Source organism: Serinus canaria, chromosome 1 (genome assembly GCF_022539315.1).
Source record: "Serinus canaria isolate serCan28SL12 chromosome 1, serCan2020, whole genome shotgun sequence".
NCBI lineage: Eukaryota > Metazoa > Chordata > Aves > Passeriformes > Fringillidae > Serinus > Serinus canaria.
This window is the reverse complement of record NC_066313.1, coordinates 26,049,544-26,066,778: the sequence shown is the minus strand read 5'-3', so window position 1 is coordinate 26,066,778 and position 17,235 is coordinate 26,049,544. Positions and strand designations below refer to the sequence as shown.

Genomic DNA, 17,235 nt, shown 5'->3' with positions numbered 1-17,235 from the left:
CATGTCTGATGTCTTGAATGTTATTCTTGCCAATACTTACCATACAAGTATCCACACAACTTTCAGAAGTGGCTGATTCTAGCATATTTTTGAAAGCTCATTGTCACACTGCAAGCAGAAGAACTATTACAGCTGTTTGTGAATATAGACTGTTTCAGCACTGGTTCAGCCTGAAGTCAGCTTCCCCAAACCAAGTCTGTGCAAACTGTATGAAGTGGTCAGGTATACCCAGAGATGTAACTGTGATCTGTTACATTTACATAGGCAGCACCAGATGTTTCTCTGGAAGCAATTAAAAGGAGTATCTGCATGTAGCTCTTGATGTGAGGAAAGGAGACAGGAACCTTGCTAATGTGATTATTGTTTTAGTATGATAATGAAATAGTACGTTATGGAATGTCATAATATCGAGATGATTGTTCCTAAAAATGAAGGTGTAAGATGGATTACAGCTATTGCTAATCAAGAAAGTTTATTGCTGGATTTTGATTGAAAATTTCTCAGATTTCAAAAAAAATGGGGCTGGCCTCCTTTTCAGCCACTGTAGCAGTCTCCAAGGGTGGTCTAAAAAAGCCCCACTTTTGTTTACAAACATTTGGCTGAGGTGTAAAGTAAAGTGACCAAAACTGATTGTATACTGAAATAGGGTGTGTGCTTCCAGAGGTCAGCAGGAAAGCAGTGAAAATCCAGCCACAAATAGAAAACTGGATTAGGCATTTAGTTATGGACCAAGTAGGTTTTTTAAATAACAGATCAAACTGCTAAATGAGAATTCTCAGTGGCTTAGCATGCTGTAATTATTGTTGTATTTTGAGTTCTATCTAGAAAATTACCAAATCTGTAGATCACAGAAATGTTTCTTTAATTACTCCTGAATGACATTTCTGTTCATTTTTTTAAGCAAACATCATGCAACAAAATTATTGTTTATGAACTTTTAGTTTTAATTAACAAAACTCCCCACAACTATGACTTTTTCCATACCCTGATTCTGTAGCATTCAGGCAGAATGAAATTATTGCACTGCAGAAGTGTGCTAGTAATAGTAGGCCCCACTAAGGGAATTGCTCATGCATTTATTCATGTAAATGCTATTGTGTCCTCTCACTTTCTCTGGATTACACTGGGTATGAGTGGTCTAGAATTGCTGAAAAGGGCTTGGGTTTTATTGTTCTTTATTTGTTTATTTGGCTTACTCTTTCTGTATTTTGCTGCATATGTTGCTTCTCTGGAATATGTTGGCCATATGTGAAAAAAAACAATGCTACTCGGTTTCTCAAAAGGCCTGTGCCTCTTGGTAAGGGTCTCACTTATTTTACCTACTTAGGCTTTTTTTAAAATCTCTAATCCAGAGATATCTGAAATACCTGCCTCCAGAGTTTTCACACACTTTATCGTCCTTTTCAATAAAAGCAAGAGACAAAAGGCTGAACAATATGAATCACAGACTGACTGCTGGGAGAAAGTGTGGTGAGAACAGATACCTCTCATGCTTATACTAGGTCCAAAAGGTGCTGTTATGATAAGGATACAGCTGAAGTTCACTTGGAATCCCAGAGCAGATTTCAGTGATGTCCTCGCTTTTCAACTAAAATTAAATAAAAGTGACAGAACTTTTGCATAGGCAAGTTTTTTTATTGTATTGTTTAGAGAGCATATGGCCTGTGTTCTTTTGTATTGGATTTACAGCTAAATTACCTATAAATGGAAAGTGCTAGTTGGATGAAAATTAGTTTTAGATGCTTCAGAATTTACCATTTATAGATTATATTGTTTTAAAACATGTACAAACAGTAAGTTAATGGCCGGCTGTATATTTGGTCTTAATACGTTGCAGTTCAACAAATGTCTCCCACAGTTCCATTACCATATAAAAACTTGAATTCCAGCCTAGGGAAGTAGTGGCTACAAAGAACAAGTGATGATAACTTGAAAATATTTAGAAGCAAGAAGGATGGTGATGAATAATTAGGGTAGGGTTTGGAACCACATTGTCTGTGAAGGGTTATAAACAAGCACATTTAATTAGAATATCTAGAAAAACAATTGTGGTGTATGTTGGACAATAAAGTGGCCTCCCAGTGAGAGAAGCTCTTTCATTAGGGCTTGTTTAATTATATTTTTTCAAGTAGGAAGTTATAGAAAAGTGACAATTTTAGTAAGAATAAAAAATAAAAATAAATGCATATTTCAAAATAGTGCATTTTTATTTGGAAAACAGCTGCAAGTCGTATGAAACCCTCTCAGAGAAAATAATGTCAAGATATGCTTTAAGTGGCTGCCTTTGCCTAGGGGGCATAAAAAAGAAGTTATGGAATAATGTCTTATACAACATATCGTGACAGTATTAGAAGAAACAGAAAATATCTTCCTTAAATTGTACCATAACTGATAAAATCTGTAACAGTCATCTTTCATAAAACTTAGATCTTTTATTAAAACCAAAAAGGACTATGGGGGGGTAAATAAGGAAGACAGTATGCAATCTGCACACATGGTAAACTTCTATGATATAACCCATTTTCTCTGATTCGTGGTGGGTACACTACACATTTCAGTTCTTACCCATAACCATCTTGTATCTCATCTGCTTCACAGTCAAAACAATATTAGAAACTTATTTTGCTTTTATGTGGTCTCAGGCTGTTCTTCCTGTCCACCTATCTATTGTAGCAGACACATGCTAAATGTCCCAAGGGAAACTAAAATTCCATCAGAGTTGATTCGGCAGGCAGTTCTTGATATGCTGCATGAACACTTCTCTGAGGAGTCCTGTGAGTTTCTGGACAACATAATGTTCCGTTTCTGGGCGGAAAATTGCAGTTTTCATCCTTCTGGATAGGCTGATTTATTTTCTGAGTATAATCAGCTGCAGTATTCTTGCGGTGTGCAAGCAAATTGAGGCAGTAACTCTGGGAGGTGGGAATTTGCAAATTTGTCTTAGCCTTAACTCCAAAAGCCAATATACAACAATATAAATGTGTGCACTGTTTCACTGCTGTTATTCTCCAGAATTATCCATCTGCTTTGTTTTGTGGGCAGAGTTTGAATGGATTCACGCTACCCCTTGTCCAATTTTCAGAGGGGCTGAAAAGCTTCCATTGCATCATAGCTTATAAATTCATTAAAATACATTAATTTAGCACGGTCCATTGAAAACTTCCTGTCATAAGAGGAAGTATGTGACTGTTTAATTTAGAAAATTATTCTGCTTCTCTCATTCCTCTGTTTTCTCTCTCATGGACTGGACTAGACATAACTAGAGCTCAGTGGGAAGGAAAGTCGTGGTTCACTGGGATTTCTCTTTTTTTTTTTTTTTTCTTTTCTGCCTTAATTTACCTTCTTCATCTCATATGAAGAAGGTATGTTCATCTCATATGTCACTATTATGTAGCTGTTATATTTTCCGCTCTTCACCAGTATTCTGGATACAGCAGACTAATTTTTCAAACAGTATTGTGGGTTATACCAGGAGAATATTTCTGAAAATAAGTTAATTTCATAATAAATAAAGGAAAAGAAAGGGTGCTTTGGCCAAATTGCTGTGGTCTCTTGGGGTTTATAACCAGTAAAGCTTAATTCTAGTAGGAATATTCTTGGTCAGGTTCTTCAAAAAGGAGATGCAGATCTTATTTCCATATGTTTTAACCAGATATAAATATGTGACCAAATTATTCAAGGTAAAGGTGAAAGCTGTAGATAATAACACATTTACTGACAATAACTAGATAACCACACCCTAATTCAATACGTTGCTTAACATGTTCTTTAAATCTGATATTGCCTTTGTAACCATAAACTTATTCTACCCAATCAGTTATTTCTTTGAATACAAATTTGGGATACTGCGGCAAATTTTATGTCATAATAGTACCTGCACTGTGTGCATTTGATTCAAGAGTAGTCTATTTTTTTCTTGTTTATGGTCTTTTTTTCCTTTAGCTGTGTAATACAGAGACACATTGCCAAGTATCATGAACATAATGCCTGCAACCTTACACATTAATAAAACCTTAACTCTTATTCAAGAAAAATGTGAACATCATTTGCTTTGAAAAAGGGCCTCTTGAATTTTGCAAAAGCTCTTACTGGTACTTCTAGAAGAGACAAAAGTTCTAAGAAAAGGTTTAATTTCTTTTTAAATGTGGAACTCTTTCCCTTCTCTATTTTAATTTCTTTTAGGACACAGCTATCCAAATTGCCTCCTGAGACTTTGATTGTACTCTCCCAAAATTAAATCTTTTAAATTTACTGCCCCTTTAAAATGTAGCCCTTAATGAGGTTACACTGCTGAGGAAAGCTGTTTCCACAAGATAGATATGCAGCAAATTGGCTGTGCCTTACAGAGCAGGACTATAAGTTGCAACTTGAGAAAGTCCATCTCGAAAATAAAACACTGCATCTCTTTTTGCAGAAAGCCACTTCAGCTGCCAGTACACAACTTTGCATTTAAACCTCAGAAAGCTGAGGCCCAATGTTGCTGATTTGCCTGCTTTCAAATCTGCTTCCAGTATTGATGCCTCTCCCACTGTTCTTGAATCTCATGGCATGCTGTCTTCCTCAGCTGTATGTTTCATCATAAAAAGTCATGTGGAATTATTTGGCCTAAAGGTAGCTACTGTTTTTCCATGTATATATCATTGGCTGTGGCAAGGGAATATCAACAATAATTTGGTAAGGAATAGCTAGGATCAAGGACAAAAAAATAGATTTACAGGAAGAAGCCCTGAGATTGTACTCCAGCATATAAAGCACCAGAGATCCAAGTATGAATTGTGACCTGAGTTTAATAACTTCAAATGGCTGCACAAATAAATAATTAAGAAGCTATTTGTCTTTAAAAAGGGAGGAGCAGGGTGCCCAGGTGAAGAAACAGAACTGTTTGTGCCTTTTAGATAACTGCTCATTATCATTTGGAAATCGTCACCTCTGTTAAATATGTGTGCTTTTAAAAAATTAAAGGAATCTGGGTAGGCAGCCTTGGTCTTGTCAGGCCACAAGGAAGGAATGTAAGTAGTTTGCTTTGATTATTGATAAGTAAGCCAGGTTGTGGGGGATGCTTAATGCAATGGAGATTGAAATAGGAAGTGTGTCCCTGGTAATAGCATAGAGGTGGCCATCTCAACCCTTTGAGAAATGTTGATGGTTTTTACAGACTTGTGTGAGATTAGAAAATAAAACTGTTAAATTGAGCAAGAGCACAAGAGCAAGAGCAGGAAAAAAAAGAGAAAATTGCTATATTTTCTGAAAAGAGCAAAGGGTAGGATTTGGGCTGTCTGAAAAGGGGGGATTGCTATATGGATATGGGTCGAGAATTTTTGGAAAATTTTAAATGGGAAATAATTGACTTTATAAAGGGAAACAATAAATAGAGCACTTAAAAACTGTTATTCCCGGAAATATTTTCAGCAAGGCTGCAAGAAATATTTCCCAAGAAAATAATGTTTATATTGAAAACAGGCTATTATATTTTTTTCAGGACAAAGAAGTAGCTGAAGTTGACCTGAAGGATTTATTTGATTAGATAGATGATTTTCGGAATTACCAGTGATTGTGACATTTTTGGAGTTTTTTTTGACACACAGTTCAGGAGCTGTCACTGGTTGTGACTTTTGTTAATTGGAGATGTAATTCTGGTTTTCTACCATTTGTATTACTTTTATACTGATGTACTTGGAGGAGAGGGCACACTGAGAAAATTATGTCTTCATTGGAAAAGAGTTAAGCTTATTATTGTCTGTTCTCTTTTGAAAAATTGGGTGATCCTGAAGTACATTGTAGCTCTGGACAGTAGTTTGATGTCAGATTTTAAAATACAAAAGAAATTGAGTGCTTTATTGGTTAAAGTATAGACAGAATAGCCTGAATTAATTGGAACTCAATATACTTTTATTTATTGAAATCCTAGTCAGATTATTGGGTAACCACCTTTAAAAAATAAATGTAAAAAGCAAGCAGAACACCTCTCTAATAGTCATTCTCTTTTTAATGAAAGTTGTGTGAAAAGTGATGCTTCTCTGACAAAAGTTTTCCTTGTGATGGCACAATAAACACTACCTAACACAATAGGAATCAACTGAATTTTGTTTTGTAGATTTATGCAAATATGAGATCTCTCTTCTCTGTTTCTTTTCATATCACTGTTGAAAGCCACGTAGGCTGTAATGCTCCCTTTTTTTTTTTTTTTTTTTTTTGAATGGCACAGTCAGCAGTCATGTTCTTCAGGGATTCTTGCTGGGAGAAGTTCTAGTTAACATTTTCCTTCATGACCTGAAGAAAGTAGTGAACAGAAGTTCACTGACAATACTGAGTGCATATGTGTAGCTAAATGCTATACCAAGGAAAGGAATTTCAAAAGAACTCATGAAAGAGAGTGTACAGGCAAATAAGGGGTAGAAGAGCTTTAAATACTTTAAAATATCTGGGTAAAAATATTCTAAACCTACTTCACACAATGCAGGAAAGAAAGTCCTGGAGTCATCCTTGGCAGTTTTCTGAAATCATTGGCTCAGCAGAAGCAATTTTTTTAAAAAGCTAATGATATATCATCATCACCACATCACCAGAAAGAGTATTGTGAATAAGACAGAGATGACATTTTGTCACCATGCAAAACCTTAGTGTGCCCATTTTTTGAATACTGGGTGAAGTTTTAGAGTCTCCAGAATGAACTGATGAACTAACGATTTAGATGTGATACAAAGGAGAGGAATTCATGCAGCAGGGGATAGAGTAGCTGCCTTAAGAAGGAAAAATTCAGAAGTCAGGGTTGCTTCAGTTTGAAGATGAGAAGGCTGAAGTGTATTTGCAATCACAATTTACAAAATCAGAAAAACACTGAATAAGGTGGATGTGGAATTGTTCATCAAATTGTGCAATATATGAAACAGGTGGTATTCAAAACCAGTAAACAAACATGGATACATTAGTGGCTAAATTATTTCTTTACACAACAGGTTTAAGCTTCTGGAGCTTGCTGCTCCTTGGGGTTGTTGTAGTGAGCACTGTCAGCTGATTTAGAAATGGATTAGACAAATTCCTGGGGAATCTGGGTACATTACCAGGACTGGGCCAGGGATAATTCTGATATTCCTTCTGATATTCCCTAGTGCAACAATTATGGATGCTGGAGAAGTATGAGGGGAAGATACTGTAGGAAGCAGTAGGCTCTTGTGTTTGCCCCAAGTGCTACTCCTGGAAATAGAGCGCAAGGCTGCATTGCCTTTGTTGTGATCCAGTACAGTGTTATTTCTCACATTCTTGTGTTTTGGTTGTTTAAGGGAGACATTTGCCTACAGTTTTAAATGGACCTGCAGCAAGAAGCTGATGGAGTTTGCCTGGGAGAATGGCTTCTCCTGATTGTGATCCATGGGTATTACTCAGTGAAAGGAAGAGTTGACTGAGCCATTTTTTGCTGATGTCGTATACATAATCACATTTCTTTGTATCAGATTTGTGCAATCAATGTGATGGAATACTAAAATAGCTAAATGAGTAACATTTAAGCAGATGCACCATGACCAACCAAAAGCAGCAATTACCTGTCCCTCTTGCCAAGTAAAACACGGTAGCTTAAACCATGATTTAGTCTGACAAATGATTTGTGGTTTAAGCCTAGAACCTCCTGAATCACACACCAATATACAGTCAGTTACTGCAATTTGGATGATGAATGCTGACTCATTAGCCTCCAGTACTGAATTTTATTCCAGCTGAAATCTCTGCCCTTTGGTATACTTCAGTGCATTTTGTCTCCATTTTATCAGGCTTTTCTTCAGCATATTCAGCACTTCAGTAATATTTAGCAAAGAACTGTGTGTTTGAAGATGGGAAGTGAGTATAATTTGGTAGGACCAAGAGCTGTGTATTCAAGCCAACAAATGCTGTTTAGATCACTTGGTGTTTTGGTAACTGATGTAATGTCAAATCCACTGATCCGGTGAAACGCACGTGCAGTCTTGGCTGCGAAAGCAACATCTGACAGGGCTGAATCAATGACTGCATAGCTTTTAAAGAGGGTTCTTGTCAACACAAGTGCAACAGAGCACCATCTCCTCTCCGTCCGTGACTAGAAGAAAGAAATGAGAAACCACTTTCAACCAGATGGTGATTCCTTCTAGATGAAATAGGAGTCTTGTGCTTAGTATTTTCCGTGAAGTTCATTTTATTCAGTATTTTGTTGCACTTTGTCTTGTGCACAGAAGATTGCAGGTCAAATAAGCATGAGGGAATTAATAAAAACCCTGAATCTGTGGGAAAGGCAGAAAGAAGGGAAAGAATCAACATTAAATATTTCTAACCACTCAGCTGTAGTCTGGAGGTTGGGTACTTTTACACATTGGTCACCAAAGTAGTCCGATGACTGCTAGCTAGGAAATTACTGTATTTAAAATGTGACAACAAAGGAATTGCAATTAATAATCCTAGTAGTTCTTACTTAAGAAACACTTTTTACTGCCTTCTGTCTGGGTTGTTATACCATATTGCAGGCATGAAGCTTTGAACATCTTTGAGACAGTTAGCATGCTCTTAAAGATTCAAACCTGCCAATATTGCAAAGAGCGAATCAAGTGTTCAAGCAAAGGAGTTTGCATGTGTGTTCAACTCTGCTATTGCTAAAGCATTTTCTTTCTTATTTAGAATATGAGTGGATAGGATCAAGAACCTTGCTATACTATTTTAATATAGAGCATTCAATCCTGGCAGTGTCCAAAACTTTCCATTAGCTTGTCATTGACCTTACTGAAAAAGTAATATACAGAAATAAATTGTTTTCTCGTCTTTGATGCAATTTATTCTTACTGACTTTGAGAAAATATGCATATAAAGGAGGAAGATTTAAATAGATTCTAACTTCATACTTTCAGGTTCCTGAGCATGCAGAACTTGCCTGGATTCTTGGGTGCTTAACTAATGTGCCACGTCTGCTACGTTTGCCCCAGTGGAAGGTATGGACAGTTTGGTAAATTTAAAAGAAATTTATGGGAATTCAGTAGAAATGTTGTCCTGGAAATACTTGTCATCTATGAAGTACCAACTTTGCCTTGGTTGTCTTGCTTTAGGTTTAAGTAATTCTGTAGTCCTGTGGTGGAAGGGGTAAAACATACCTCTCCAGGTCTGTTCCTCTTAGTAAACATTTTCCTGCTGGAAGCTACAGAATTGTGGTTTTGCCAGAGATTTGCAGGAAAACTGTGCTAAAAAGAGGTTTGTTTGCTGTTATTAAACTGATTTTGCTTGAACATTCAGTGTTATTTCAGTGCTTGTTTAATAGTGCAAAAGTAATGGAAGATATTGCAGTGGAAACCTTGGGCCTTGCCGATTAAGGAGTTCCATAAACAGCTTTTCATTTTCCACTATAAAGAGTGGCTGCTCTGTAGATTTTATGGAAGAGTGTTCAAAAGAGGCATATATTTGAAGAGGAGTATAGAAATTATAAATATTAAAAATGTGCTGAGTGATATTGTATCTTAAACGTTTGCCTTTACGAGTGTCAAATGTTCATCTTCTTAATCTTGGTGTTGCATCAGCCTGACTGCATCAACAGAGTTCTTGCATTTAATTTCCTTGTATTTTATTTTGACATTTAGTAAGCAGAAAAAGACAGGAGAGGGAAGTATCTGAAAAAGGGGAAAAAAATACCCAACAGCTTAAGAGCAGTTTGGGCTTGCAGAGTTCAGAGCAGTCTTAAATACCTCCAGATGTTTTCTTTTTTCCTGTTTTCCTTCTTAATTAAATAAAACCAGTAAAACTTAAATACAGCAACCAGTGTTAATGCATAGCATAGATTAAAGCAAACCTTTGCAAACCTGAGGTTCTAAAGTTAAGCTCTTAAATCTTACTTTGACTGGATTGACTTTCCAGACCTACAGATAGGTGTTACAGGTGCTAGGCTTTGCAAATTAGGTTCCCTGAACCCTAGGCACTTAAGATGAAGACAGAATTCAGGATCTGTTGGAGAATGTGAGACAAGTCTAAATATATTTGAACAGTCCTAATGAAATAATTCAGATTTCAAGGGAGTTACTATATTTAAGTGTTGCTAAAAGTAAAACATAGCTATGGCATCACTAGAATAGAGTTAGTGTTTGCAGCCTGTCTTGATCTAGGTGATCCATATCAGGGAGCAGCAGAGAACTTGAACGCATTAAGTGGATTGTGGGGAGCAGTGAGAACTGATGGAGAAAGCACTGAGACTCTGCCTCTGTAGTTCTGGCTTCTCCCAGCTGTCACTGTCTGTCCTGGTGACTGTGTGTGATCACTGTGTCTTGATCTCTAACACAGGTGTTAATAGCTTTTTTTTAAAATTTATTGCTGAAGACACTATTTAAAAAGTAGGATTTATGTGTAATATACAAGTTTAATAACTTAGCCTGATGGTTTTGCATTTGAAATAATTTCCATTAAAAAGGTTACAAACAGAAAACAAAAGAAACCCTATGTTCCTATCTAACTACAATATCAGAACAGTGTAGAAAAATTCATAAATATAAGACATAAACCAGAATATATTCATAAGTAGTGGATTTTACACAACACTGTCTTCTGTAGAGCTACATAATAAATTACTCAATTATTCAGAATTCTAATTAGTTAAAATCACAGACCTTGATACCATTAGTCAAAAGTGTGATTCTTCTATGTTTTTCTTTTCCAAACAGATGAAGCGTGCCAGCCAGAATAGCGAAGGAACTGTTGGATTGTTGACTTACCCTGTGCTTCAAGCAGCAGATATTTTGCTGTACAAGTAAGAGGCAGAATGTGAGCCCATGGGCAATGTCTGTTCAGCTACATTGGAATGAATGCTTGTCAGGTCAACATGCTAACTTATTGAGCAGGGGAGCTGGGTGTGATTAGATCAGAAGATTGGAAATGGATGACAGACTCTTGTGGCTGGTTCAAATCTAGCCTGGTTAAAAAGCTACTGACAGGGCTGTAAAGAGCAAAATCTGGTCATGTGAGAATAATTCTTAGGGAATTAGAACAGACTGATTTTTAGTTATACATATTACTCATTTACATTGATACGCTTTTTTTAAAGTAGTTATGCTTATTTTGTGCCGTGTACTGTAGAGGTACTTAAACTGTCTGTATGTAGCATACCACTATTAGTGGGGGATTCTGTGTAGGCCAGTTCATACTGATGAAAAAGAGTAACTTATCAACTGCAGCTTGTATTACCTGGGCTAGTGCTGCAGTGGAAACAGCCCCTAGTGAGGGACTGGGGACTCAGCATGCCTAAGCCTGTAGCCTGGCTAATAGAATTTGTCAGGAGTGGTTGTATTTCATAATATGATTTAAACTGTCTCAGTAAGTAAATGTTGAAGACAGTGCACCATATATGAATTTTTTTTATGTTCAGAGCATATGTACTTTGTAGCATTGTTCTGAAGGAACTTGTGAGTATTGGTTGGGACAGAGAAGTACCATAGGACTGAGGACAAGGATGTCAGGTCAGACTAACGAGTTGTGAATTCAGAAAAATGTATCTAGAGAAATTTCATGTTAATTGATCATAGTAGGGAAAATGGGACTGTTCGAAGACCAAGAGATGGTGTTTCTAATTTACCTAAATTTTAACTAAAAATAACAGGAAGCAAGCAAAAGTCAAAATTATTCTGAATATCATAATGATTTTATTTGAAGGGAGTCCCATTTGATTGTCAAATATTTGAGTGATTTGAGTGTCAAGTATTTAAGGGTGAAATTTAGACAACTTTATCAGAAATCATATTGTTTTTATTGAGTTCTTCCATCTCTAATAAGATCAGGTGTTTCATCTTTCCTTAGCAAAGCCAGTGGTTTGTTGGCTACTATCTGTATTAACAGCAGGCTGTCCACCCAGAGCACAAAACAAGGAATTGAAAGAGAAACAATTTCTCTTTGAAGAAACTTGACTTAATATCTTTAATAATAAATGTTTTAATGTAACAAAATAATATGAGAAACAAGAATTGGTGAGAAACGGAAACACAGGAAGGGAACAGCAGTCATGAAGTAGAATTTAGAGCTGGAGGAGGGGGAGAAACAGTACTAGCTCAGATGAACCAAGGATCAAAGAGACAGGAAAATGGACAGAAGGTAAATACATGACAGAAAAAAGTAAAAATAGCACCAGAATAGAATTTTTTTTAAAAAAAGCCAGCAAGGAAAAAGGCAAGGTATCATGCAGAGACTTTTATAGAGATAATATGTTTTCTGTTTAGTGGCAAACTTTGTGAATATGGAACCATTTTGGCATATGGAAGCATTTCTTTTGACTCGCTTAAAGTATATTGATTATGGTAACTGATTTTCTCTCAGTTATAGGGCACTGTGATTTCCTATTGATTCCTACTGTAACTGTTTTTAGGTTGCCTTGCTGGCTGGTTGGGAATAAAGGTGGACAAATTGATTCCTGGATGTCAGCCCAGTAATTCAGAATCGGAAGGAAAGCGTACCATGTTGATCTGAAATTTTCTGGGAACTTAAAAGATGCATGGTGAACTTCCTTATTTTGGAATATGTCCAGTATTCATAGCTGAATACCCTGTAAGCCTTAGGAAAAAAATCTGCTGGGGAATGGGAGAGTAATCAAAAGCTGGCAAGATTTCAAGTCTGCCTCATCTAAAAGAATCATACATTTTTAGCAAGTATGATTAACTGTGGGAAAGAGTCACCAGGGGAAGTAATGGATTCTTCACCTCCTCATGTCCTCTGATGCAGATTGTGTTTCCCTCCAGAAGTGTATTCAAGCCATTGAGTTCAATACAGAAGATCAAATTATCCTTTGAGTCCAGCAGTTCTAATCCTCTAATAACACTTGTGACAATAGAGGCACTGGACCACATGATTTCTATAATCATGAAGAAGAAGAAACACTCTCTTCCTTCCTTCCCTTGATACATCCTCAGTACTAACTCCTCAACAGCAGTTATGTTTTCCTGAGACTTGACATGACAATCTGCTTGCACTTTATGCCTTACAGATCTTTCTTGCTTTTTTTTACACTATAGCATATGCTCTTTGATCTCTAAAGAGGCAGCAGGAGATACTAAAGAAACCTTTCTTTGAGCTGAGTTTAATGAGTTGCTCTTACAGGTATCTTTGCCATATATGTCTTCACAAAGGGCTATTTTTGCCCTTTGTTATGTGCTTCAGTTCAGCACAAAAAGCAGAGTCATCCTTGAATATGTTCAGTTTGGGATCTTGCTCCCACAGCACCTAGCTGGGACTGAGTGTTTGGCTCAGTCTGGCCCTCAGTCATGGCAGAAGCTGTTACAGTCTTGAGTAACATTTCAGCAGAACCAGAGAGCTTTGCTGAGTTTCCTGTATCTGTCTTTTATTAAAAGGTCAACACGTGTTCCTGTTGGAGAAGATCAAGTCCTGCACCTGGAACTAGCCCAAGATATAGCACAACATTTCAACAAGAAATATGGAGAATTCTTTCCTGTGCCCAAAGCCATTTTAAGTGGGTTGGTTATTTTTTTTCCCTTAACTGCACTTCGAAGTTGAAGATGGATTTAAATATTGTGGAAATAGTTTCAGGGACAAAGAAAAGGGGGCAAACTGATATTAAGGGAGTGGAAAATTAAAAACTGGCAACAAGAGCCTAGAGGCTGTGAAAATGAACTCCCAAGATAGATATAAGGCTTTAGAAATCCATGATTGAGGAATGTACGTGACGTCTGGCATTCTAGTCCAGGGGGCCAGATGCACTCTACTGCTGCCAGTCAGCCTTGCTCTTCAAGCACTGGACTTTTTAAGAGTAGGGTCTCTATTCCATGTTGCTCATTCAGGAGACGTGTAAGCAGCAAGGCAAGAGACCTCTAACAAGCAGAATTCTTCAGTGTCCAAGTCAGAGATGTTTACTTTAAGGATGCTGAACAGCCTGTTGGTTTATATGTACAGTGCTCCAATTTTTTTAAGGGTGTTTAATATATGCTTGAGTATTTCAATATGTGTCTGTCACAGAGCTTAAGACTTTACGGTTTTGATCTTAGTCTCAGGAAGACTTACAAGGAAAATCTTCTCAGCCATTTTTGAGCTTTAAGGTCATAGGCCGGGGGTGAGGAGGAGTCAGATGGCACAAATGGCATGTTTGCTAAGGAACGTGAAGAATTGGGCAAGGATGAAGCGTTGCATCTTTGTTGTAAGTAATGTAGAGGAATGCACAGCAGAGACCTTCGCCCCCAAAAGGGCAAGGAGCTCTCACCTTAGAAAAGACAGGCAGTAATAAACCTTTCTCAATTTTCAAGCCTCAGTGACAAAAATGGTGTTAGACCTGGAGTGGTTTTTTGAGAATATTAGGGATTGCAAGCACTACAGTTTCTAATGGGGTACTAAGCACTATAAAGAGGAGCTGAGTGTAGCCTCTGATGCAGGTGAGACTGTTTACCATTAAATAAAAAGCTCAATTTGGGAAAAAAAAAAGGAAAAAAACATTTCATTTTGCTCCTAAAAAGCATTCCTTCCTAAGTTCACGAGTGTATGCAAACCAACAAAATATCCGAGATGAATGGAGAAGGTAGGGACCTATTCATACTCACTAGCTGTAGACAGTTGAATTACCTGGACTCTTTCAAATTTGCAGAAGAGACTCTTCCAAAAGGTGATTTCAGAGCAAAGCACTTTCTGGGGCAGTCTGAATTGTATGCTGGAAGAATCCTTATCGTTTCACTGAGTACATAGGCCATCTATGAGCAGTATGCAGGTAATTTCGTTGGCTGTATTAGGTGTCTAAAAACAACTGGTATGAGTACTCTGTAGATAAATGATAATTTAGGTACTCCATGAATGATATTTCTTGGTGAAAAACTGAAGCAGTGTGGATTGATGCTGTTGAAGTATTTTGCAATATTCTTGTAATGCTACTTGTCTGTTTCATGTACATGCATGTATCTTAGCAGATTGTACAATACCCACACTTTTCTTATCTAAACAGTGCTTTACATCTAACAGAGCTGGTCAGTGTTGAGTTAGAGAATTTTAAAAACTGTTTTTACTGAGATTTAGGAGAATTTCCAAGAGATTTTGAGTGGAAGAGTTTCATGAAACAAGGAGATTAAGTGTTATGGGATTCTTTTTTTTTTTTTTTTTTACCAGTGGAGTTAACCTGTTTCTCCACTGCTCAGAGCCATTCAGTAAGGTGCAGTAATAGAAGGGGGGAGAAATATGAGGGGAAATCAGCATGTAAGCCACACAAAATATTAGAAGTAGCCCCAGGAGAAGTTCCTGCTTAGTGAGGATGGGAGAGATGGAGCAGGCTTCATTCAGTTTATGAGAGGAGAAAGGTGACTTCTTAAAAGCATAGGAAGGATGCAAGGACTAAACAGAACCTACAAGACTGTGCTCGCACTTCATCTTTGAGCAAGGGTAAACAGCTTTATCATATAGCTGCACATCATTAGCAGTTGTCATAAGAAACCGTGGTCTGTGCTCATAACTTTTTTTTTTTTTAAGGTACAACAAAGAAAATAAAATCTCTCAGAGATCCATCAGCAAAGATGTCCAAGTCAGACCCACAGAAGTTAGCCACTGTAACCATAGCAGACAGCCCCGATGAAATAGTGCAGAAGTTTCGCAAAGCTGTGACTGACTTTACCTCGGAGGTGACCTACGAGCCCGCCGCCCGCCCCGGTGTCTCCAACCTGGTGTCCATTCACGCTGCAGTAACGGGGCTGAGCATCAAAGAGGTGCTGCACCAAGCCACTGGTCTTGACACTGCTCACTACAAAATGGTGGTAGCAGAGGCCGTTATCCAAAAATTTACACCTATCAGGAATGAAATCAAGAAACTCCAGGAAGACAAGTCTCATCTGATAAAGGTTTTAGAGGATGGAGCGGAGAAAGCCAAAGAACTGGCCGCTCCTATCTATCAGGAAATAAGGAGACTGGTGGGATTTCAATAGAAGATGCTGAGTAGTTGCAAGGACTTTGGTATCATGGGACAGAGATTTTGTTATTTGTAACTAAATCATTTATTAATTAGTAATCATTTTGGTTTGAAACAAAAACTTTTTTCCCTGCAAGATCCAAGGAGAACATTGAAGGTGATTGCATTAAAAAATGTGCATGAAGCCAGGTATTTCCTGTGGGACCAGCATTAAGCTTGTCTGGCTAGTCAAAGAGGGAGGACGGAAGCAATCACAGTTCACAAAGACATTGTGCAAGAACAGATTATAAAGTTGCCTCTGTGGGGTTTTGGATTTTTCCACTGACCACTGCAAGAAGTGAATTTTAGGTAAGGTGATCAGAATCTAGCAGAAGGATTTGTAATCCCCTCAAGAACACACTTAGCTGTGTACATGCTGTTGTTACGGATGGACAATTTATCCTACTGGGGGTTATTCAGCTTTGCTATGGTGATTGAACATGTTCTTGGATAACCAGAATAAAATCAGAGACTTAAAAATAAATGCTCACGATGATGAAGAGGGAACTTAGTGCTTCTCCCTATAGTTTCTTCATATTCAGTGTGAATTATTTTTTTTTGTATCTATGTAGTTTGTATGAAGTGAATTTCACTTCTGCCATTTATGCCATACTGCTGGTCAGGTCTAAGGTACTTCAGTGAGAAATGACATGTGCTTCAGCTGCTCCTATTTCAACTGCTGTTCTGTTTACCAGGCAGCTCCAGGATTTTCAGTTCACCATCAAGTCTAGAACTGCTTTAAAAAAGGTGTCAAAGAGTAGATGTAATGAATCAAAGAAATCTTGGGTTGAGAATCAGAGAACTTCCTGTAAAGGTTACAGAATTGCTTCTTTAGAAAATTGTGCTAAGGTCAGAGCCAGAATAGAGTTAAATAGATCTTTATGGACTCTTCACTACTGAACCTTGAGAAAGTGTAGTGATGGGAGAGCAGTGTTAGCCTGCCCTGATCTCCCAAGATCCACAGACTTGGACCCATGGGTTGTGTCACCTGTTGGGGAATGTGTGGCAAAGGGGAATTGCCAAAAGGAGACACCATGTTCTGAAGAGGAGTAGTAGTACATGGTAAAAGGTAATGAAAGCCCTGCTGATCCTGTGCCAGCATATTTAGCTGTGTCGTTACACTTCATGGTGCTGTGTATGAAATTGCTGTACTGTAAATTGAGTTAATCCTGTGCTCTTTCAGCTCATAACCACTCTAGGCCTGTGGCATTTGTCATGAAGGATTGCAGTCTTACCTGACTGAGTTAGTAAAACATGGTAGGGGATGGGTTCTACACAGTGTGGTGGGTTGGTTGGTTGGTTGGTTGGTTGGTTGGTTGGTTGGT

The 17,235-nt window shown here is 37.7% G+C and overlaps 1 protein-coding gene across 2 annotated transcripts in view; it reads left to right on the top strand.

Moving 5' to 3' along the window:
- WARS2 (tryptophanyl tRNA synthetase 2, mitochondrial) overlaps positions 1–16,417 on the top strand; it is a 39,100-nt gene extending 22,683 nt beyond the window's left edge. For both annotated transcript variants that reach the window (XM_009102608.4, XM_018908192.3), the window contains exons 3-6: positions 8,868–8,948; positions 10,659–10,744; positions 13,329–13,447; positions 15,439–16,417. In XM_009102608.4, coding sequence (XP_009100856.1) covers positions 8,868–8,948; positions 10,659–10,744; positions 13,329–13,447; positions 15,439–15,887 — 735 coding nt within the window. In that variant the 3' untranslated portion in view covers positions 15,888–16,417. The remainder of the gene's footprint in view (positions 1–8,867; positions 8,949–10,658; positions 10,745–13,328; positions 13,448–15,438) is intronic.
- The last annotated feature ends 818 nt before the right edge of the window (positions 16,418–17,235 follow it).